Source organism: Echeneis naucrates, chromosome 2 (assembly GCF_900963305.1).
Source record: "Echeneis naucrates chromosome 2, fEcheNa1.1, whole genome shotgun sequence".
Lineage (NCBI taxonomy): Eukaryota > Metazoa > Chordata > Actinopteri > Carangiformes > Echeneidae > Echeneis > Echeneis naucrates.
The window spans coordinates 16,882,080-16,907,330 of NC_042512.1; the positions used below are offsets into that span (position 1 = coordinate 16,882,080).

Sequence of the window (25,251 nt, forward strand, 5' to 3'; positions counted from 1 at the left end):
GGCGACATATTGATTGCAAGGTGAAAACTGATCTTGTGCTTTGGCATAAAGAAGCAAGGCCATTGTGTTCAAAAGCGAGAATGATATCCGGTCAAATTTTCGAGAAAAATGAGAAACTCACATGTGCAAACTCGGGTCCCACTGTGCTGATTGCCCGTACTGGTGTCACTGTCCACTGTGCACAGCAGTAAGCCTCATCACACAGGTCAGCAGAGCCGAGACCTCACTTACATACTGCTTGATCATCTGGATAAGTCCGGAAATTAACTTCAATGTGAAATGTCTGTGGGCGAGCAGCTCAGGTCCACAAGGGGGAAAGAGGTGGCTGGTCAGGTGTGTCTGTGGGCGAAATCTGTTTGCCACATGCAGGGATATGAAAGAGAGCTCAATCGAGTAGTGTGTACGTTTGTGTGTGTGTGTGTGCGCGCGTGCGTGTGTCGGAGAGAGCGAAGCCACCCCCATATACTCAACGAGGAGTCACTCATCTACTTCAAATATGTTTAATTCATATTCAGCTCACATGGGGCTTACAGAGCTAGATTTAATACATCTCAGCTCTCTCCATGACAGATCTGGAGCATGTCTATATTAGATTGTAATTTCAATGAACTATGTCTTACAGTTCATACAGGAACAGACCAATCATTAACACAAAGTGCCCCCTCGATGATGTTAGAAAGTGCTTTGATCTGGCAGCCCTCTGGTGTTTGTGTTTGCTGTGGCCGAGATGGCCGATGCATTTGCACAGTTGCATTAAAGGCAACAGACAAACTTTTATGCCTCGTCTCTTATGAGCCATTGAGTGAAAGCCAATGCTGTTGGACGTGTAAAGAGACGATTACCGTATTTACTAGTGTGTTCACCATGACAACAGTCTTTTAGTGTTGTGTTAGTGCAGTGTTTTTATCCTGTAGCTTATCCTGCCGCTTCCACGTGAAGGAAACAAAAGAAAAATCAAAGAAGCTGTAACATCTGCTTTAAGTAATTAATGAATATTTTCAGTCTCACCCACTGGGTGATTTATTGTCATTGTAATTATGTGCTTATTATGAGATAAATATTAAAACACAAAATGTTCTTACAACAACAGAGGAACTCATTTAACAGTAAATGACAAGCAACGTTTATTTGACATAATTCAAGGTCTAATTGAAATAAAACCAGTTATGGGCCATAAAAACGTGAGAAAGTCTCACAAAGAGAAAAAATAGCTTGTTCTTTATGGTAAGAATCTTGGTAATACAAAAATATTTAATTTTCCCCTTTATAATTAGGGAATGATGCCACAATAACAAAGAAACATATTATTATGATTAAAACATGGATTTTTTTTTGCCCCCCCCACAAACATGAATTCTATACTAATTGGCCTGCAGGGGTTGCTGCATAATCCTACTGAGCAGATAGGTTTGCTGTTCAATTGTTGTATGAATTTCTCCGAAAAAATGTAGAAAACTAAATCAATGAAATGCTTTGGATCCTGCTGCTAGATTTAACAACAACACACCAATCATGTAAGTTTCACTTATCTTTTAGTTGCCATTCATTTGTTCATAAAGTATACTGTAATTCGACAGTTTGTTTTAACAATTGTATAAAAAGCAAAGTGTGAAAGTACTTATTGTAGCCCGTCGATGGCATCAAGCCTTATAATGATTGAGTGCTACTCTACAGTGAGAATCTCAATGAGCTGATCTTCTACACATTTCAAGATTCTGCAGGAGTTAGCATTCATATGCCATCTACCTGAATAACATTTACACAGTAGAACTGCAGTCTAACTTCATGTGGACCTCTGATCAAACTGACTTTGTCTTGGACCCTGATGCCATTCACATGCAAAAACCATTCATTTCTCATGCATACATTACCTCTTCTCCTCCACTCTTTTTTCTTTAATACTCTGTACAATGACTTTGTCAATCCCAAACTGTGACCTTAACTTTAGCATATATGAGCTGACAGTGATTTCCTATTTCAGTGTCTGATATTCTGAAGAATATTAAATCAAAGAAAATAAAAAGTGCTAGCTTTATTATTTTTTTTTTTTTTACATGAAATGCTGTTTCATACTGTCGCAACCTTACATGAATCCTATTGAGAGAAGCAGTATTTTAGAAGTTGAGTGTGAAGGACAGTGAAGGTTTTTGTCAAATGTTTAAGTATTTTAATAGAAAAAAGTGCTGGGTGCAAAAATTGTGTCACCTCTTGGTTGAATAACAATGTGGCTTTGTGAACAAAAGAAAAAAAAAAGAAACAGAAATGGCTTTCTTCCAACTAGTTCCACACTTTTGCAGCGCTCATGTCTTACAGAGGATTAAATCATGCATACATGTCTCTGCCTCTTACCCTTTTCTATGTGTAACACCAGTCTGGAAGAGTGTAGTGAATTTAATAGATGAAATCAATGAAGGTTCACACTTTGGGATCATCTTATTTCGAGGAAAGAACAGTGTGTTTTATCGTTTTTTTTGCACAGTAGGTTGTTTTATACAGCCAGCCTGAGTTAGTGATTTTTTTCACACAGCCCTGATCATCATCAAGCATTCGAGTTCTTTTCTTTTCTACATGCAAAAGTGAAAAACACAGAAAAGGTTTGAGGCAGTAAAATGGATGTAAATCCTCCATTTCTCAGTTGAGCTCTGGTACAGTTTGGACCCCGCAGGTCCTTATGGGTCAGTGGATCCGGGGGGCATTAGCACAAAACAGTGATGTAGGGCACTACAATGGCAAAGCTATCCCCGCTGGCACCCTGCACCGATCGCTGACCTGTTTGAACAGCTGGAAGGTTTGGCATCGCCTGCCTCCGGAGATTTGCTGGGCCACTGGCAAAAGGGGTTGAGAGGAAGGAAGAGGGGGGATGGCAGTGGGGGAAGGGAGAAGGAAGGGGGATGGGAGGCGTTGGGGGGAGGAGGGATTCATAGCTCAGCAATAGGGGGTCACTGTGCAGAAATGGCACCAATCAGGAATTAAACAGGCCACTGGCAATGAGCAGAGGAGGAGGAGGGGGAGGTTGGAAGCGAGTTCAAGTAAAATGGACAGAGTTTTTTAAAAACTGGGGCTGGCAAGTGGAGAGACTCACTGTGGTTGGCAAGTTCAGTGAATGGGTGACTAGGACCAATAATAAATAGATTGTTAAGCAGCCTCTCTGCCAACTGTATGCTGTGTATGCTTGGAACATGAGGGGTGAGGGAGGTTAGGGTGCTCCCTGACTTACATGAGGGAACACTTAGCAGCTCGTGGCTGGGGTGCAACCAAAAACAAACATTCGCTGGCAAGAGGTCGAGAAAACAAGTGGGGTGGAAGCTGGAGGTAGAGAAGTCTGACAGGTCTGGAGTAAAGCTGCAGCTGCATGGGTGCAGAGTCACATTTGATTCACCAAGCATTGTTGTGGAGTCCAGGACTCTGAGGTATTAAAACAGAAAACAATGTGAAAAGAACCACTGTATTGGATCTCTATCTGACTTTAGCCTGAATAGTTCCATGAGTGGGGTTTTGTGTTGTGTGGAAATGTAGATGACACTGTCATATCCAGATCTTTCCACTGCAGCTGAATGGAGCTTCATATCTTTTTTCCTCTGGGGATCTAAAGTATCTTCCCTAAAACTCAGGGTTTTGTGTCGGTTTGAATTAAGGATGGAACGCTTCTTTCTGGACCTCGAATTTTGGACTGATGTACAACAATCACACTGTGGCACTGACAGTCTATCTTCAGTATCCTTAACAGCTCAGAATGGATCAGAATACAGACAGGAAATAACTAATACATAACAAACAGGGAAGTAAATATTATAGGTTGTGAACACGTCTATATCATTGAAGTATCCCTTTTCCTTTAATGGTATTATTTTGAATTGTCCTCTGTCGCAAATTACATCCTTTTAGTTTATTTTGAAAATCATTTGCACCATTACTAGAAGTCTTCAGGACGGACAGTCAGATCTGCTTTGTAATAGATCCAAGGATAATTGCATCCAATTAAGGATTATGATGCATCATTTGATTGCTCAGATCTCATTGGCAACCAAGTGGACTTGGAAAGCATCTGCGATGTCACTTGATCACGATCATGTGCCTGCCAGGTCAGTGTGTCATCTTGAACTTGCAGCGATGATGCAAGCCCAGCTTCATGTGTTGGTCCTCAGGCTTTGTGCGCGTCGAAGGTCAAATGAATGTGTTTGTGATAAGAAGGGGAGTTCAACATTGGAAGACTGGTTTGAAAAAATATCACAATGAATCAGCTGTGTGTCAGGATGGTAGAATATAATTTGAGTAGGAAGCTCATAATGGAGCATCTGCTTAAATTCAGCTACATAGATTATGGTGGGGGGGGTGACCCATCCCAGCTTCATTGTGCCAGTCATATACAACACTTAGCCAGCATATTTTGGCTGGGTTTCACCAGATGATGTCATCCCTCTTAACTGTTTGCCTGGCCAAGGATTTCTTTTTTGCTTACGTAACATCCATTTGAGAGCTTTTTATTATTAAAGACGATCATATCCTTGTTTATGGAAGTGCTTAAGCTCACTGGTTTAATCATATTTTTCTTCCAGAGGTATGTTGCAGGCAGCTTTGATGAATAATGCAGGGGGTGGGGGTGGGGGGGGTTGTGCTATACTTAATGCACTTTCCAAAGGATGTTTGAGAGCTGTGCTGAGTGCCAAAAACATTTGCTAAAATCATTTCAGGCAACTCCAATCATGCTTTAGAATAGTGAATGTCAAATGCCAATATTTGATCGAGCCAGTTTGTTTGACTGGAATGTTTGCAGGGAAATGTGTTGTCTCAACTCCAGTTTGGTTGTATTTACAAAGAGCAGACTGCAGGGAAAAAGATTGTTGCACACTGTATTATGTAAGAGATACAGACTATTTAACCAATAATCTTTACTGGTTACTTGTAGGTGTTGCATCACCATCACAGTTAAGTGTGCCCAGAGGCATAGTATGGATTTTATACAGCAGTTACTAACATAAAGGGTTAGATAGATCGCTGCAATCACCATCTAAACTCTGCTGAGGGTAGTATTGGATCACCAGGGCTCTTAGTGTTTAAGGGTTGAATATAACTTGGACCCATTTTGCTTCTTGAATTGCACAGATTCCTGTAATTGGTTTTGTTGATGCGAACTTTCAGCTTTCTTTTCTCTTTGGGCAACACAATCCTCTTTCATGAAGAATGACAAGTCAGTTACACATCAAATTCTGAATCTGCTGACTTTAGTGTCAACACACGGACACAAATGATGCTCAAAAACAAACAAGACCACACATTTAATTCAAAGGAGCATCATGGGGGAGGCTCTAGGCATTTCAATATTGTCCTGAGTTTCTGATGACCATTAGTAAAGCTTTGTCTAAAGGGGTCTCCCATATTGGCCTCAACAGTCAGCTGTTGTAATTGCGATTCTATTCCATCATTTATCATCGTTGGCAGGAAGCTCTGTAGATTCAAAGCGCTCTCAGGCAGTGTAGTTGTTGGAGATAAGGCCAAAGGAAAATCTAAAATCTTAACACGGTATTATGCTTTCTGTTGCCCAGTAGTCCCGAGTCAAGAGCTTATACATTTGTGTGTGCTGAAGACCTGCAGGCAATTTAGAGCCACCAGTTAACTTCAATGTCTTTGGACAGTGGGATGAAACCGGAGTACCTGGAGGAAACCCAGTGCAAAGGTCAAATGTCTTTGTTAGTTTATCTGCAGTAAGAATGAATCAAACTAAATATATAAACAATATATACATTAAAATTCTCAGTAAATATGATGATACACATACTGAATCAGTAGCAAAAGCTTTAATGTGCAGCATCACTTTGATCGGGTATGACTGAATAAATTGAGGTGAAAGTTGTTGACCATTTAAGCATATAAATATTTGGAATATTGCTTTTTTTTGTTGTAAATAGATTGTGACACAGTCTGGTAATTAAAAAATCAGGCTCAGCTAAGCTTGTATCTGAACTCTAACTTTGACTTAACAGTTACACCAACAACTTTGCTGAGGAAAAGTGCCTTTAAACAGTCTCTATTAGAAAGTTATAGTGATGCTCAGTATATCGTTTGTGAAATGTGAATTTCCTGCAGCAGAGAGTAAACAACAAAGTAGTCCTCACTGCAGATGAGATCTGCAAGATGAGTGATCTGCCAAGCTAAACAAAGATATTATAATTTGTCCTTGGGAAGCGTGCTGCCATACTGAAAGAAATCATTTTTGAGCTGGAGGAAGCAACTTGTAAAATCTTAATTAAAAGATTGTATCAGACATGGCTTTGCTTATGGAAAATAGGGAAATAATGGACTTAAAAGACAAGTTTTTACAGACGGAGTAGAGAAATAATTCACTCTTCTGGGGCAGCTGCAATAAGAGAGAACTTATTTGCCGCAGGGAGAGAATTGGCATTTTTAATATCCACAGCAATGAAATCTCAATGTAGCCACTGTGAGGCTGTAGAGTGTCACTTGGCATAAGATTCCTCATCTTCTATATTTTCCTCTGCTGTTTGTCTCTTTTTAGTCCTCAGTGTGGCAAAAACAAAGTGTAATTAACGCAATCATGATTAATTACAGCACACAGCCTTGGATTACACATCTGCCTAATTGCAACTTTCTTTTACTTTATTTGAAATGTTCAAGTAAGCAGAACTTGTCAGATTAGTGGTGTTTCTTCTCTCTCCTCTCCTCTCCTTCCCTGGTGCATCGCTGCCCAGGCAGCTTTTGGAAGTCCGCACTTTGTTTCATTTACTTGTTCTCGAATGTTTATAAATCAACTTCCAGCTAAGCAGCTCTTTGCCCAAACACTCCCACACATGTTGCTGCCAAATGCGCCCGAGTCCTTATATAGAAACTGAAGACGGCCATTTTGGAGGACAACATGGGCAAAGCAGGAAGTGTAGCACTGCCAAAGGCAACCTGCCAAGCTAATTCCCACTGTGATATATACATAGTAATACCTCTATTGATTGCTCTGAATATATTTATTGGAGGGGAGGGGGGGCTGGAAAGCAGACTGGGGGGAAAATGGGAGTTTATGACAGCCAGAGCTCAAGATTAATTCACTTTTTAATTACAGGGAAGTACATAGGTATTGCCTGTCGAGTAGTTAGATTTAAAGCTAAGACAAACAGCAAGTGATGCTTGCTGAGAACGCAGAATATGGAAGAAGGTTTATGAATCAATAGCGCATTTTTCTTCAACTCTGCCGCATAGAAGTTGCCAGCATGTATATTAGATTTTTAAGCATATTCATGCTCATTGAAGATTTGAGCGGGACATGCTTTCTTCCTGTTGTTTAACTCCATTATTACTTTCTTTGCCTTGAATACATTTGTTCCATAAACTGTCAGTTTGACTATTCTGAACGCCGGCCCTGCTGTGAATTATGTCTGTTACATTATTTTCATTCTGTCAATTTCAAATTCAGTTGTTTTTCTTTTGTCTTCATGCTGCAAGAATACAACTTCCCTACAGAGGAAAAAAGCTTTCCAGAATGTTAATGTGGGCAGTGCAAAGGCAGACCTCTGCATGTTAACACAGTTTAGTCCTCCTGAGCCTTGAACAGCCATCTATTTTTACACCTGAACACTAACAATGAGGCATCAGGGGCTGTAAAGACTCCGATGACGGTGGACGGTTTTTTAAGACCTAGTAAATAATGCCAACATATTAATAACCACGTTTGTCAGGTTGTTGCTTGGAGATAAAACTGAATGTGTCGTGTAGTTTGGTCCAAACTATCTATTTCGTGTGAAAATATTCAATTTAATCTGAAGACTGTTTATCATCTTCATCATGATCAGCTTCATGTAGTTCTGCCTCACAGCTGTTGCTGTTAAGGACGACACTTAACCTGGTGCTAATAAAATTGTATTTGATTTTTCACTTTGCCATAACCTGTGACAAGCATTTCTTTTTTTTTTTTTTTATTTGTGATGCTTAATAGAGGAAAGACATGCATCTGTTGCTATGCAACGGTTCAAAGTCGTGTGCATCCACATGCAAAAAAGAAAAGAGCTTTCACATCTATGGAAATGAAAGTGTTTTTGATTTTTGTGGTTATGAAACCAGATTCAAATTTAACCAAAAGAGTAAGTAAGTAGTTAGAAAAGATGAAAAATAATACTTGAGAAAGAGAATGAAAATAGATCTAGAATTTTTGTCAAAATATTTTGTGAACTTCAAGAGTTTTCCAGTAAAAGAAAGAAGATAATCACATCAGTGATCAGTGGTTTCCTCCCACCGTCTAAAGACATCGTGTTTGGGTTAATTGGTGACTCTAAATAGTCTGTAGGTCTGAGTGTGAGTGGTTGTTGGTCTCTGTCTGTCTCTGTGTGTTGGCCCCATGATGGACAGGCGACCCAGGGTAAACCCCGCCCTGAGCTGAGATTGGCTCCAGCACCCCCCACGACTTATCCATAAATGGATAAACGGTATAAAACGAATGAATGAATGAATTTCATCTCTAAGCATCTCTAATCTCACAATTTGTTTTAGATGTGAAAACGTCTGCTTGTCCGAACAAAATCAAATAACATACATTGAATGTTAGCTTAATCTACAAGTCCAGCAAGTTTACCGAGATGGCAATCAGCAATGAAGCTGTCAGTACGATGCGTGCACGCGTTAACCTCTCCTGCCCTCCTCCTTCAGCCTCCATCACTAAACATCTTCACGCCCAAGCAGTGACCCAAACTGGCCCCGTGGCGCGCACACAGCACAAAGCAGCAAGTTTCGCTCCATTTTCCTTCAGCTCACTCTCTCCCACTCTATCGGCTCCAAAAGCTTTTCATAAACCACCGCAAGCTTTCTTGCAAGTCTGCTTCTTTTTTTGCCAGTATCCCTTTCCTCTCTGACTCAACCTCAACTCCTCCCCTCTTGTATATTTTAGACCAAGCAGCTTGAAACATATCAACCTACGTCCTCCCACGTTTCTCATCGTGAAGCGAATGACACATTTCAAAGGCGATCGGTCGCCGCTGCAGGAGAAGATGAGTAACGAGTCGAGGCCTCTGTAATCAACAAGCAATTTTATCCCAACTATACATGTTTAGATCCAATTGACAGTTTTTGAGCGGCAGTTCGAGTGTTTACAGCGTTTCAAGGTTCATAAAGTATCCATTAAATTCAAAAAGACTTCTCATTGTGGCAAAAAATCTCAGCCTTACCATCTTTGACTGTTGTGGGTAATTATGTAATGATTCACTGCAGAGTGAAATCACTCAAGCCACTTCAAATGTTGGCAGTTATGTGATTTAAGCCATTTCCCCTGAATGTATTGTCTCTTCCTGTGAGCCCTCTCATATTCGATTGCTTTGATGGATCATCTAAAATACCACCTTTTTCAATAAGGAAATACTATATACCCTTATTATCGTCATTCCTGTGGGTTTCATATCTTGATGTTTCTCAACAAGTATCCTTAGAGTGTTGCAATGTCACTTCTTTAGGGTTAATTTTCTTCCAATATATATAATATATTTTTCACCATTTCGACATGGGAACTCTCCCAATGCATCGAACTCATTTTAACAAGCAGCTTTATCTCTCACATAAAAGATTTATCTTTTGCAAAAATATCCATCATAACAAGCCGCCGGATTTCAGCGGAAACACAGAGGTTTACTTACATTTTGCCTTTACGATTGGCAGGACATGATTTGATCTATGCAGTGTGATTGTTGGTGCCAGACGTGGTGGATGTGGCATTTCAGACATACTTTTTTCTGTCGCTGCAGTACAAAGAAGCGGTTCTGCAGTTGCTCTAAAGGTGAAATCAATGAGTAAGGTCAGAGGTGATTTTCAAGACATCAAGATATTACCAAGTGCTCATGAAGGCAGGGAAGAACAGAGGTGTGCACAAGGCCATTACAGTGTTGCTGTAGATAAGCAGTTTCATATCTTCCAGCTAAGAACAAGGGAATGAGACCACGGCAGGCACGCTGGATGATTGAGGAGAAGAAAACATGATGTTTGATCAGATTTGTTCCATTATTAGGTTGCCATAAAAATCATTTATCCACGGATGAATCCTGTGTTGGTTATAGGCTTGTTGTGTTACAGCGTTGATTGCCACATTAAGCTACAGTTCGATTGTAAAGAAGTTTTTTTAGTAAAGCTGCAGCAGCTAATTTCTGATGTTACCACCGCATGGAGCGGTTGTACAAGATCTGCACACCAGTTATGACTAATGAGCTATTCATCTAAATTAAGAACAACACAAAATGGTATCAGACATTTCTCGCTTGAGTTGTTTCACAGCTGAAGCCCAATAAGGCCACACTGGGAGAACAGCCCCACATCTAAAGCTTCTCTCAGCACAAATCTGAAATTGTTAAAAAAAAAACAAAAAAAAAAAAAACAACAACAACAAAGAAATCTAAATGACATCACTGAGTGGTTCCCTGTTTTCTCCTTTTGGTGGTTTAACTCCATCAGCTAAACCAGAGAGATAAACTCCAGCTCCTCGAATCTACCCACTTTTCTCAGGAAGATATTTCATGGCTTTCAGGCCCTCCCTCCAAAATAACGGTTATTTGGTCAGAAGTATAGCAAGTAACTCATGAAAACTGAACTCTTCTGTACATCTGACTGGTTTTCATATCTTGTGTATTCACTACAATTCGTGTAGTCTATCTGCTGAAAGTTAATTCTGATGTGTGGTAGTTTAGCCTGATTAATATTGCCATTTTTCCATCTATTGGCCTGTTTTATTTTGCTGTGAAAAGTACAGTAGGAAGTGGTAATGAGTGAAGACAGCCAGTATTCAAGCAGTTTACCCAAATATCTCTGCTGGTAATGCTTCATGGTCATTGTTTGATAATCATTACAAATTCTCTCAACTCTGTCTGACTTTGGTCCAGGACATTTTTGGACTTCCTTGTTTGTCTGTTTAACTTTTCTGAAAAAGGCTCAAAAAGAAAAACACCCCTTAATGATTTATTTATTTTTTTAATCCAAAATTAATCAACAAATGCTTTCATTTAGGTGTTTTTGATGACTCCTTGTTGGACTAATTTGGAATTCGGCCACTTGCTTTGTTTTTAGTGCCAATCGCTCAATATTATCATGCTGACGCAATATAAATTTTTAAATATTATAACTACAAAGTATCAGCAAATCATAGTAGCATTTCTGCAGTTAGCATGCTGAACTTAGCATTAGCTCAGTGCCCAAAGAAAGACCCAGTGCTAAAAATGTCCTGGGCTGCATCCATGGATTTCCATTCATTCGTTCATATATGCAGCAGGGTCAGGGGGTTGCTGGAGCCAATCCTGCCTAATGTATCCATGGATTTTATTGTCAAATATGTGTATTGATGATAATTGGCTTTTCATCAGTTTCATTTGAGGTAAGTTCATAACATGAAAAATATTTAATGCACATTAACCTTTGCTCTGCACTGAAGTGTCACCTTCAGGTCACATGAACCGTGATTTATTTTCAAGTCAGAAAATATCCGGCAGATTTTCACATCAGAACAGTTCTCATTAATCATCTGAAGAAACTGGACCATCCATGTTAAAAAAAAAAAAGGATTTCTTTTGCATGTGCATGACTAACACTCCTCTCAAGTCCTTCTAAAAATGCTTTAATTTATTTTCTCCCATGAAACTCACGCTGCGTCTTTCTTTTAACGATCTCACACTCACAAACATGCTACAACACACAAAGCAACACACAGTACTCCTCTTAATCTATGCATGTTGAAGTGGCCTTTAATGAGGTGTGAACATTGGACCACAACCCTCTCCTTCCTTTTTCATCTTTCCTCGCTCTCACCCCTGAGAGCAACAGAAAGAGACAGACAGAGCGACAAAGACACACAACAAGCTGCAGAGACATCAGGGGCCAATGGTAGAGTTAATGGGAGAGAACAAGGTTTTTTTTTTTCTCTCTCTTTCATTACGCCATCTCACCATCCATCATCATGTGATCACGGTGAGAGCAGATCACAGGGCCTGTGCGGCACACTGTAAAGATTTTTCTCCATAGCTGATATCAACGCAAGTTTTTTTCATGTTTGTGTGTGCGTGAGTATGTGTAATGTGCTTATGCCGTTTGTGTGTAGTGAAGTGGGTCAGGCTCGTGTGTTTCTATCCCCTCAGCAAAGAGCCTGCCCACTCCCACTCACAATAACCCACCACAGAATCATGGTTTTGTAGTTGAAGACCAGCCAGATTCACTAATGCAGCTCAAATTTGTGTGAACATCGTTTGCATGCCTTCTAGCATGGAGGGATCCCACTGACGAACGTGCAACAGCAGTTCGCCCTTGTTTCAGATGAAGGGCAGCATCACGACTATATTTAAACAGCCTTCTTCTGCTTTGTTACCTTCAGCTTTAGACTTGCCAGAAATAAGCCGAATGTTCTCTGTGCTTATTAAAAGCACACCACAACTTAGATTACTTCCCTGAATTGGGATTTCACCTTCATCTGTCTGAGCAAAAACTGTCTCAAAATGATAATTCATATTTAAATGAGAGTGTCTTGTCTTCTCAATACCTGTCCGCACATTTTTTAAATGCAAGAACATCCATCTTCTCTGCCTAAATTGCAAAGTGAGGTGACTAGAGTCAACAGCATGTCATGTCCCTTTAATCAAGATGCAATGGAGTCATCCCGTTCACTCAGATGTAATAATGGAAATGGGAACTCTCACAGGAAATGGACATATCAGATAACTCAGTGGTGTGTGTTCCCTGCCCACAGGTTACCTTCCTCATGAATTTCACAGTCAAATATATGTATTATTTTTATTATTTATATATATTATAGTTCATTTGTATCGGTAATTATCTCTGGGTCCAGGTTTGATGTTTGTATCCATATCTCTGTTCTCTTGTTACTATAAATATCTGTTATATTCCTTCCTGTGCGCAATTTTCTCCCTTTAGATTCAATGTCTTGAATAGGACGAATCATCAGAGTGGAAAAACTCTTTTTATGTCACAATGAAGAAAAAAATCTAAGCATATTTCATTGAGGAAAAAGGTAATTAACGTAATGAGATTTCTTTACACAGCATTGAAACATGCCAGGCACAGGAAAAGGCAGAATTCACCGTGGTTCTTTTCTGAATTTCTAATTAAGGAGCTCACATAAGCATTTAATTCCCGATATCAGCCTGCTGCTCTCATGATATTGAACCTATTTGTAGCCAGGTTATGGTTTTGTTTGATTGACTGAACAGTCGAGCAATGAAGTTTTTTTTCCCCTGAACACAAACCGGTGGCCCCAAAGAGGGCAAAATATCTGCACTTTGTTTGGGCCCGGTTTTTTGTTTATTGGTTATTTTAATGTTTCTCTGAGATGATACTGAAAATATTTTTCTGCCACGTCCTTCCAACATAACATGGGCTGTCAAAAAATAAATCAAGTCATTTTTGGGTACCACCAAGTTGAGAGTTGAACTTTGTTGTTCAAATATCGAGTGAAATGAGCTGACATGACCCTGAAACAAAACCTTCCCGGAGTCGTTATGGTGTAAAGATTGAAATGGAAGAATAAGAAATTCAGGGAGAGTCAGTCACAATATGCAGCCAGGATAGCGCTGTCTGCATCTGCGGTGGTGTTAAATGACGACAGTAGTGAGATATTGGCTGTACAGTTCTGTGTAAACTTCCCAAAATCTTCCTTAACTTTGTCGCTTCTTATTGAAACTTTTTTTTTTTTTTTTTTTTTTTTTAGGTCAGCTCAACTATCACCAATTCAGTCAAAACCAAGAGCCATTTGTACCGAAACAAGCCTTATCCCTGGGAGTATTTCCAAGCGTGCAGACACATAAAACTTCTCTGATGCCACTTTGAAGACGAGAACCAATTAGGGAACCATTATAATGAGGAGCCTCTAAGTGCACATCTTTTTTCCTCAGCAGCTGTCTAATTGGTGTTGGTGTATTTTGAAGGCAGTTGGGATGTTTAAAGCAGCAGCTCTCTCATGGCTGACATTTTGACAATATATATCACATGCTTTCTGGTTGCTATGCTAATAGATACTCAAACCATTTATGCTTTTTCAAGAAACACCTGTTTTCAGTCGTATTATTGAATCTCCTACAGCATTGAACCTCTTGGGCCTAATAAAGCTGTGAATGATTCTTACTCCAGGATATAATGTCAACTCAGAAATGACTGACTACTTATGCACCGCAATTCCTACATCAGTCCACATCCAAGCCGTATCATCACTTACATATTGATTTATGCAAAGAATGCGGAGCACTATTTCTGAAGCAGCTGTTGCTTTGAAACTATCTTTACTGATGTTGATGAGTAACTCATCCAATTTTTATTTGTCCACTCTTTAAATATTACATATCCATGCATTTTTATGCACTTTATTGTAGCTAGTATGTTGTTCTTGAATGAATGAATCATACTCCCACTGTCTATGACTGAGAAAGATGAAATTAAATGTGCCCTCTCTTTCTTCCTGTTTGTTTTTTCACAGCCCCGCTAACAGACAAGCCACCAAAAATCATTTTCCCTTCAGAGGCGCAAACCAGCATCATAGAGATGACGATAGGTAAGAAATATCTTTGATTTGGTTAATTGTTTATTTTCTGTCGGCCATGTCATACTTGTGGCATATGCCTGCTCATCAAAATGGCATTGCTTCAGATTTCTTGATTAGTCCATCGAAGCCAATTCCCCAGAAGTCAGTCTTGTTCTACTTAACAACTATATGTCAGTTCTTGTTTTCCTTCCTCAAATGGAATTAGTGAGCAACTTTTGGGGGTTTCTGGTTCACTCTGTAAATCTTTTATTCACTGGAACTGAGGACAGAGCTTGGCCTTGCTTTTTGTTGCTCTTGTTTGCTGTGTCATCTTAATAAATTCAGTCAACACTAATCGATCAGCAACAGCAGTAAATCTAAGCACTGCTAAGATTTCTTTTTTTTAACAGCAATGTGTTGGGTTTTTTTTTTTTTCCACAAATGATGATTCATTTTCTCTCACAGTTGATCTAATTGTCAGTAAAACTCAACACTTCCTTGTGTTTATTCTGGTCAAAAATCCTCGACAGCTGTAGTTGTATAATCTTTTAATGTGAAGCATTCGCAGGAAGTGTGAAGGTTTCTTGTCATTCACTCAATTCTGCAATCAGTCCAAGATTTTGTGCAAGATTAAGTATGTAAGATTGAGATTAAGCAACTTTCTGAGTGATCTTTGAACTTTTATCACTGGAAAAGAAACAGGATGAGTCACTGGTGACATGTGTGAAAGAAATCTCTGATCTTGTAAAGAGCCTCTTCATTGTGTTCATGCTCGTCACATTTCTGTTTGTGCAACATGGATCGGTCATGTTGAGAGACCAATGAATTAAAGTGATACTTTTGAGAAGTCCCTCATAATTTTTCATCAAATTACTTTCAAAGTTGTGCTCCTACCATACCACAAATGATTTCCTCCAATTCAGCCTGACGAGGCTGCCTCAGATTGGTAGCCTCACCAGCTTTCCATTCAGAGGGGCTCATGGGAAAAAGCTCTTGCTTTGTGCCTTATTGGGCGAAAGCTCAGCTGTTGGTGGAAGAGAAAATGGGTCATGATGGAGGCTTCCTTTGAAGTGAATTTGTCATGGGCGATGAACACAACTGGCTTGCTGAGGTAAAAGGTAGCAATCAGAAAATATGGCCAATCATTGTGGCTTAAGTGTTTTATCGTGGTCCATTACGGGATGGCTGTCAGATTAGGCTTGAGTTGTCTTAGTTATTATTTTAATCGTTTTTAGATTAATTATTTTTGACTGTACTTGTTCTGTTTTTGTTTTTTTTTTTTTCCCCTTCATCCTCTTGGCTGTGTCAGATATAATTTAATTTTGATTTTCACTGGAGGAGAATTATAAGATCAGTTTTTCTCTTCTTCCCTCCACCTAAGCAGCCATTGATATTCTACCCAGAGTCAGCAGCACTATGTACATAATACACGAATACATATTTGATTATTTGCCTGTACAAGTGCCTGTCACTTCTTCTCAGTGTTGGACTTGAATGGTTTTGTCATCCACAGGGACCTCAGTCAAACCCTGTGTCTCCTTTTAGGATTTTGGTAGTTTGGGCAGAATTTAAATTTTTCAGTCTCTTATAAAATGTGGAAGCATGAATGGCTTCAGATGGCAGTTAACTGGGCAGGTGAGAGGGATAAAGCAACAGGAGGGTCAGAGACACACCTTTCAGGCTCTTGTTGTGCAATTCGAGGGATGAATCGATAGAACAGAGGGAGCTGTAAATAGGGAGGGGGGCTCAATTAATTTTAGTCTGTGGCCCGTTCCCTTTTATCTGTCTCCTAATGGACGTGGTTCTTCAGTTATAATTGATTACATGTAAAATGCTTGATTAAAACATGTGTAAATGCTGTTCTCAGCCCTCGGCGGGCACGTCTTTCCACTCCCTTCACTGTGGGACAGGTCAGGCTCAGATACAGTTTGGGTCTGTAATGCAGTCTGACAGTTCGATGCACAATGCTTTCACTCTGTCTTGTGCAGATGTAGAATAAATGACTGCAGTCCAGCCAAGCAGACTATCTGCAGTGCGAGTTTGTCTCTAGTAGACAGCTAATGCATACAATTTGTAAACACTAAATACTTTGACAATGGGGTGATTAATTTCCATAATGCATGAACATGTTTGTGTTTTTCCTGTTGGATGAGTGTGCAGTGGAACCGCTTTTTAAGCTCTTGAACCAGATTCAGCAAAAGATTCAAACCGTCTTCCAAAAGCAAACCGACGTGTTTTGACTTTATTATGTTGCAGTTGCCAGGCTTCATCAGTTTTAACGCTGTTTTCACAGCCCAGGTAACATGCCACTTGCGCCCACACTAGCCTCCCTCCCTGACATTTTATTTTGGGTGAGATTGAATTTACAACCACAGTGGCACCTTGTTTGTGATGTTCATTCAGGGAATATCCAACACTTTCCCCTGTGATCTTCACTGGCTGTTAAAACTCTTTCAGCTGCCCCCCTCCTCTGGATATCACACTTCATCCCTTGACACCTGACATTATGACACCAAGACAAGCTTTCTCAAATTGAAGCAGTGATGCTGTCCACACCTCTTTGTTTTTTTTCCCCTCCACGCTGAAGCTCACACATGAATGCTTGACTTCAGGAAGCTATCCAACTGAATATTGTCCTTCATCACCAATCTGTGATATTCAGTGAGTGAGAAATGATTCACTTTTCCCAAACACTGCCGTGTCTTATTTTAGCTTTCACCAGTTAGTGATTTGCTTTGTTTCACACAGTGTCTTCAGGGGACAAGAGTGAAGTTGCTTTTCAAAGGACAGTAGTTCAGCAACTAACTGAGAACAAAAAATTGCATACAGTGATACGTTTGCCTGCAGTGTGAGGAAGCTGTTCTGTTTTCCAATCAAATATTTCTGTAATGCCACAGTGTCTGCTTACTTTTGGCCTCTTGGCTCATCCACGTAGTATTCCTGTATTGGTCTGCACTTGCTGGAGAAAAGTGTTTCTGATGAGAACTGTTTTCTAATCTCCACTAAGTAGCACAAAGGAGATCCTTTTAATTACATAGAAAAATGAGATCACCTCTCTCACTTCCTCTCACAAAGGCTCATTGTGCACATCCCTTTTCTTCTCAGCCTCACGATAATAACCTGACAATACGCATATGCTGTCCTCTCAGAGGCCAAGCCTCCCTATTTATTGGCTGCTGAGTAATCACTTTGTAACCTGAACATTGCTCTTCAGACAGCTGTTGGAAGGAGTAAAACGTTTTTAACGATATTGTTTTAAGAACAAAACTGTTATCATCCTCCACTGAGTCTACAAACATATCCATATCCAATTGGATTTTGCAGTCGTTTGGTAATGAGACACATCTATTGTGCAGGTCAAGTTGCTGTGAGTCTCCCATTTCCTTTAGCTGTCACTGAGAAAATCAGATTCATCTCTGACTAATTTTCTACTCGTGTATTTTTAAATAAAACAGTGTCAGTACATAGGAAAGATGAGCTGCATGTCGACAGCAGATAAAATGTGAACTTTCATCATGCTGACAGAATGTAGCTGAAACTCTGACCAACGGATGGTTTTGAAATGTATAACCTTTAGTTGACTTTATCATCTGGTTGCTGTCCCTGTAGCTGAATGGCTCTGATGTTCTTGTGGTGTAATGTTGGCCATCTTCTCACATTGATCCAGACACCATATTTAATGATTAATATTGATGTCTTGGAGGTCCTGCTGACAATCTGCAGAGGGATGAAGACACACTTGACCACAGATAGTTAAACGTGATGGATCATGTTCAAGGTAAATACCACAGAGGATGCAAACATCGAAGGGTCAGGAAGACAATGATTACATGGTTTATTGATTTTTTTTTCTTTTCCTTTACAAATCATTTACTGTCTCCAGGTACTTTTTAAGACTTCCATTTCATTATTATTGCAATTTTTTTGACTCGGATGCACAGCATAACGCGAATTAAGCTTAAAGGAAAAAGATGCAAAGTTCCTAATATGGTTGCTTTTGTGTAGGATTTTGTTCAATTTTCTGAGCTGAAAACGGCTGTTACAGTTTAGACTGTAAAGAGTTTTCTGACTGATTAGCTGAAGGATTTAATGCTAATTTATTTTTCTAAATCGCAGCTCTACTGACTTAAAATCCTGTAATTGTCCTGCCTTTGCTTTTTACACTGACAGCTTTCACACCTAATGAACTGAGACCGGCAAGTTTATTTAACCTCCACACAGGGTTGATTCGAAAGCATCTGCAGTTTTGTCAAGTTTGTTTGTAGCCCAGGCCAGAGAATAGACATATTTGACTCCATTTGCATGATGCTAGAGTTAAATAACTTTGAACAGTCAACATTTATACCTGAAACCCAAACTGCTTGGTTTGGATGTGTGCAGAACCCCCTTCTGTTTGCTTTCACTTTCACCCAAAAGCCACTCACCAACATTTGGCACAGGTACAAACACTACACACCGTTATTTCTCTCTCTAGTTTTAAGTGAAGCATTTCTTCAAAGTGTCACTCAATACAAGGCAGCAGCTTTGTGTTATACTTGGCACAAATCATCCTCTCCTACCTCACACTTAGTTTGTGCTTTTGAGTCTCGATTTTCTCACCAAATCATGTGACACCTTTTAGTTCACACACACAAAAAAAAAAAAAAATCTGTACTCTCACAGAGCACAGCCTCAGCAACACTTATCATCAACATGCACATGCACATACACACCAGCCATCCCTCTAAATGTCACAGGCTCAGTAGAACACTTCATCGATGCCAAGGGTTGAGAAGGCCCTGGGATCAATATTACATCATTTCTCTCAATTAGGGCATATTTATTCCCCTCAAGTTATTGTACATCTGCGAGTGATCCTATCTGCATTCCTGGCAAATCTCCAGGTCGACTCAAGGCCCGGGAGGCAGGAAAAGACAGAGTGAGATGAAGGCAAAGGGAGAGGAGGAAGTAGAATGAAAGAAAAATGTAGGTAGAGGGAGTTTGGACGAAGAGTCATAGCAAGTGGGGAAATGTGAGTGAGGCCATTTAAGATTCACAGAGAGGATGAAATATGATGCTGTCCTACTTTGGGTTATTACAGATGAAAGTGGAAGACAAGACCACACTCCCAAATGGTTAATATGCCCTGCATGTCAGAGAGGGGTACCGGAAGTGATTGGAGGGGATTCTTGGTGAGGGGATGCTCCCATTAGTGTTTTACATAAGTGCATTAATGAGGGGGACGGTGAGTACAAGCGCTTAGTGAGACCTGATCTGCCTGCTGGACCGAAGGAGACTAATTTCACTCAGTAGTTGAGGAAGTTCGCCGAAGCATGACTGCAAGACAGATACTGTGTTCACATTTTGGATCATGGTTGACCTCAGAAGTCAAGCTGCTGTCCCACATTGACCGTTCCCCTGTTCTGCTTCCCGTCAGCATCTCCCACCTGCAGCATTGTACTTGTCTCGGCAAACTAAGAGGAAAAATGGCTGAAGGCGTTTGCTCTCCTTAGCAGAAAATAGCAACAAGAACTGGCACTTGAGTATTAAGATATATACAGCCTCATGTCTGTGCCAGCTCTGCTTCCCGTCTCTGGGTGGACCTATTAATCAAAAACTGGGCCTTGGCATAGAATTTACTGAAAGTGTAGCGTAGTTGTTTTCAGTTTTTATGTTTAATTGTAAAAATGTTCCGGCGTTGAATCTATGTGTAAATTCTGCCATGGTCAGATTTGTAACTTCGGTAGATGGTGACATTGTTTGAGAAGGGATTCTTAAACAGGAACTGGCTTTTCACAGAACATTTACAGTAAACCCTAAAGTAATATGGATAAGACTGTCTTTTGAGTTTTGACTCATCTACCAGATGAATAATTGAGTCCATATCACCACCAATGTTGTGGTATCGTCATCCTGAATGCAGTTTTAATAACAGTGAAAGCAAGAATGCTGCGATCGATTGTCTAAAATCAACCTTCCTTTGATGCAGAGTGATAGTATAAGTGATTGAAGATGCTCTTTGCTCTTTTGTAAATGAAAATACAAAAAGCAAACCATCTTTCATCCACAAGATGCCCGAGATGGATGGAGAAGTGTTCTGCAGTCACTTCGTCTTTCATTTTTAGATTTGATTTGATAGCATATTGATCAAGAAACTTAAAATGCATTATTTACTGACTTGTAATTAGATTTAATATTTGAATGAGAAGAATTTAGAAACATATCAGTCTGGTTTCATCTTGGCCTGTAAAGTTTTCTATGTTTTCCCCAAGACAGCTCTGTCAACTATGAATATCCAACGTCCATTGTTCGTGTTTTTAAAATGATATCTTGGTACAAAAACATTGACACTTTGCAGGAAGCCTCCACTCAAGCTTACGGCTTTAAAATATGACCAAAAATATGCTTGCAGTCACAGAGGTGCTTTTGCTTCGACTGGCTTCTTTGAATTGCACAATAAATTTTCACCAAATTTTCAGATTACGGATGTTCAGGCTGTCACAGATCGGGTAGTGGTATCTGTGCAACCTTGTGTTTCGGTACAACCACCCCCTCAGGCACTTGCTCTGTGATTTGGGGCTTGTTTCAGCACACTGCAACCTGAAAGTCAAGGGTGTGTGGTTTTATCATTGTATTTTGTTTTATTTAGCCTTTCAGTGACTCACGTCTCCATTGCTGCCACAGCACATGTATTCACTGTGCAGCTCCAAACCAGCTGTTGCTCTCTAAAAAGTCTGTGCAGCAAATATAAGCTACCATTTGAAATTCTCCAAGTACACAAACGCAGACACACACACTGCCTCATTGGTACTTTGTTCATGGTCTTGAGTGTGGCATAATGTATCTGTTTTTCTGCAGTTCAACCGTGATACACCCTGTCTGATAGCCAACACCTAGTAAATGGATTACCGATAGCAGGAAGAGTTCGGCAGTGTGTGATGGCTTGGAACCGAAGAGCCACCTGCTTCAAATTTAAGTGCAGCTTTTTGTGTGGCAGTTAAGCAGAGGACTTTTACAGCCATTATGTCGGCCCTCTGTTTAACCTCTACACAGTCGTGTCACCTTGCTTTTTGTGAGCCACAATTCAAAAACTTCAGCTGCCAGCAGACGGCGAAGACATTAATTTGTGACTAGGGAAAAAAATCCTATTAACTCTTTCTTTAAAATTTCTTTCTTAAATTGTATAGTCTTTTTTAGTTTAGGTTTTTTTTTTTTTTTTTTTTTTTTAAGTTTTCATTCAGAAGTTTTGTTTTGCCCCACCCCCAGAAAACTAAGGAAACCTGAGTAGCTTGCATTTTTGGTTCTCAAGAATTTATCAGCCTCTGCTCTGAAGCCTGTTCAACACAACTAAAATGCAAACCCTGCAAACTGTCCTCTCATCATCATTCCCTTGGCAGCACATGTGTGTTGCCTGGTTGAACTAATTACCCTTGCTGTATTTCCAGCCAAAGAGGTGGACATATTGCTTTCCTTTTGGCTGCGTTTATGAGGCAGTGCTTCCAGGTTGGACAGAGATGACAGTGTCTCCTCTCTGCCCAGTGTGACCTTGTTGGCCAATGCTCTCTCCTCACTCTCTCTGGTCTCACATTGGTCTTTTGGGCCAAGTTCTTTGTGCGTTTGTGTTTGAGAGACAGAGAGAGATAGAGCATTCACTGATGTCTAGCCAGAGAGCCAGTGGACCAGGTTCTGAGGGTCAGGATGGGAGGGAAGTGACAGTGGCAGCAAACTTTGGCAAATGACAAATGAGATAGCAGGAGAGCAGAGATATGATGTCACCATGCAGCTCCTTCAGATATTTCTGCAGAAAACAAAAGCATCCTTAAAGCAAGCAGAAATCCAAGCTAATGTTTAGCATTGGCAAAGCCGCCTATTTGTGTTCTGCCACACACAAAGGTTTTATGCAGCTTTTACCACTTCACGCCTCAGGAGATTTTTATGAGCAAAAACAATCTGCCATAGGCCAATTTGTATTTCTCCATACAGATACAGTTTTCACGTGCTTTTTTGTTGGTCTGTTCCATCTACAGTTGTGGTCTTGTGTTTGGCCTGTGGGCAGTTTTGCTTCTGGGAATGTGTCAGATGAAATGTTGCAGATACAGATATTTGTCTCATAACTTTCAATGAGTCAGACAACACCTTGTTTCTATACTTGATGTAAAGAAACGCAGTGTTTTTCCTCAGCAGTGGGAGGGATTATAGCAAATCCTGACCTCTCCATAGACCAGAATAAATCAGAAACAGAAATAACAGAAGAGAGTCTATAGAGACAAGACTGTATACAGGCTGGCATTCCTTCAGCTAATGCTGTTTTTAGTCATTTTTGTGCCCATGTGCTTATCTTTGACTTAATTTATAATTTTTAATCAATACATTCATTCTACTTTGCATTAGCATCAGATATTGGGAGAGTAATGTAGAAATGTAGGTTCTCACTAACCTCTAAAAATATGTATTATAGATACTTTCTTATTTCTTCGTTAATTTCCATCACTGAGACATCAATAAGAGACAGATATCAGGTGACAGTCTTAAATGGAGAGGATTTATTGCACTGTCATAGAAATGTATGAATTTTTCAGCAGATTCTATTTAATTGTATACATAAATGTGAATTTAGTCATTCATAACCACATCAGCAACATTTTTCTGCTGTGGCCCAGTTTCATACTGTGACTTAAGATTAAAAAAAAAGTCTTACAAATAATAATAATAATAAAAATACATTTTAGAATATATCATAAAAATTAGAGCAGTTACTCTGCACACCAGCTGTGTGTTATATATATGCTGTTGGACATTATTCCACTGTGAACATATGTTTGAATTTAATTAGTGAAGTAAGGCAAACTTGCCAATATGAAATTCTAAATTACTCCACTCTTACTTCAACATATCGCTTTAGGATGCAGCCAAAATGTTCAGAACAATGAAACCAAAGTGCACAGGAAAAAAAATCGAATTGTAAAAAGATTGAGTTTATTTTCTGGTTCTTGCTGAGAAAAAGCAGAGCCACTGTGCCAGCTGTCTTGGCAGCAGCCTGGTTTAATCTCTGAGGCTCAGCCTAACCCTAACATTGAAGCCTCACTTTTTTGTTTTTTTTACGGAAACACTCACCGATCTACTCTCCTTTTCTGCCAGCGAGATAGAAGATACTGAGCATCCTTCCATGGAGTGACACAGTATTGATATTGATTTCAATTATGACAGCAACATATCTAAGACAAAGTGTTTTTAGAGGACTTGTGCTTTGGTAGGTCCCCGGTCCATTAGTTGCTGCGGCTGGTGAAAAGGCATCAACAGATTTTTCAGGAGGTTTTTTTCTTCTTCTTCTTCTTCTTTTGTTTTTTTCCAAATTAATTGTCCCTTACAGGCATGGATTTTTATTTTTCATCACATGTTTCTGACAGATTTTCTATAGAATATTACTCAAACTGAATAAAAACACAAACGGCCTTGAAGGATGTAGCATGAGACACTTAATATTTAATCCCATCAGGTCCCCTAAAAACACAGAAAAGATACACAAACCACAGAACCATGCAGCTGGCCAAGCTCCCTTAAGGCAGCATGATTAAGATTTAGCAAATACAACATCTTGTTTTTGGTTACACAAAAGATCAGTGTCATGGTCAGATGGTCTGATGCTGTTTTCGCCCTTCAACTCTCTGGACGGAGCTGCTAGTTTTCAGTGCTGCTGCCAAACACTGTCCCTTGAAGGATCTGTTTACATTTTGTGCACCTTGTCGAACATTTTGGGGATTTGACTTTGTTTTCTTAAGACTGAGGGGGCTTATTCCCATGTAAACAGACTGGCAAGAGGACTCTCAGAAACATAAATACATAAACAGACAGAAGGGTTGTCCAAATAGACACGAAGAACTAATTTTGCCTCTCCTTTACTTCATTTACTTGTCTGTTACTGTAATGCCTCTTTTCCTCTCGTTCGCTCTCTTTTTGTATTTCTTCTCCACCATCTCCTCTCTTCGATGCCACTGTGAAGCCGAACTGCCTCTCATCACAAGCAACATTTTCTTGGTAATGACAGAAATTTGTTGTGAAATTTTCAACTGTTATCTGTCATTGCCACTTGGGGACGTCAAAGTGCCCGATGCAGCTTTACCAAAATTCATTAAAGTCAGAGTTTAGACTCCAAAGTTACACAAACATCTTGAGTTTTGTATATTTAGAAACTTGGCCAGCAGTCAACTTGGGCTTTATGCAGACAGATTATAAATTTGGAGTGGCTTCAAAGTATCATAATGAAAGTGGCACTGAAGTAAAATTTGGATTTTGTTTATGACATAAACTGTGTCTGTACCTGGTGTGTTTGCACACACACTCAAACCTAGGCTGATCCTTTGCTACCTTTTACACCAGTAGCTACAGAAAATGAAGCTAAATATCCAGACAATGGTGCATCCACTCATCTCTCCCCTTGCCACAACTGTAAATGTGTGAAGTGTGTGTGTCCTTAGTTATCCTCACCGTTAGTTTTGCTGTTGCTCTCTCTCCTGCTTGTGACAAACATTTCAGTAGATGTGCAGAAGCTGTGGTGTTCGGAACAGCTGTGGATGTGCCATCTGATGTTTATGCTCATAACATTTAATGTTTTATGTTGATGTTACATACATGGCTGCTACAAAACTAATAGAGACAATAATTTATGTTAATTTCCACTCTCAGGGTTTGCTGAGTTGAAGCTTTAATTCATTAGTCACCATTAAATACAGTTTACATTCATTTCAGTATTCCGCAGAAAAACTCATTAAATATACTGCAGT

At 39.8% G+C, this 25,251-nt stretch overlaps 1 protein-coding gene across 1 annotated transcript in view; it reads left to right on the forward strand.

Moving 5' to 3' along the window:
- Positions 1 to 25,251, forward strand: part of LOC115055063 (interleukin-1 receptor accessory protein-like 1) — a 232,127-nt gene that overhangs the window by 140,214 nt on the left and 66,662 nt on the right. The window contains exon 7 of the mRNA XM_029520504.1: positions 14,447 to 14,521. Coding sequence (XP_029376364.1) covers positions 14,447 to 14,521 — 75 coding nt within the window. The remainder of the gene's footprint in view (positions 1 to 14,446; positions 14,522 to 25,251) is intronic.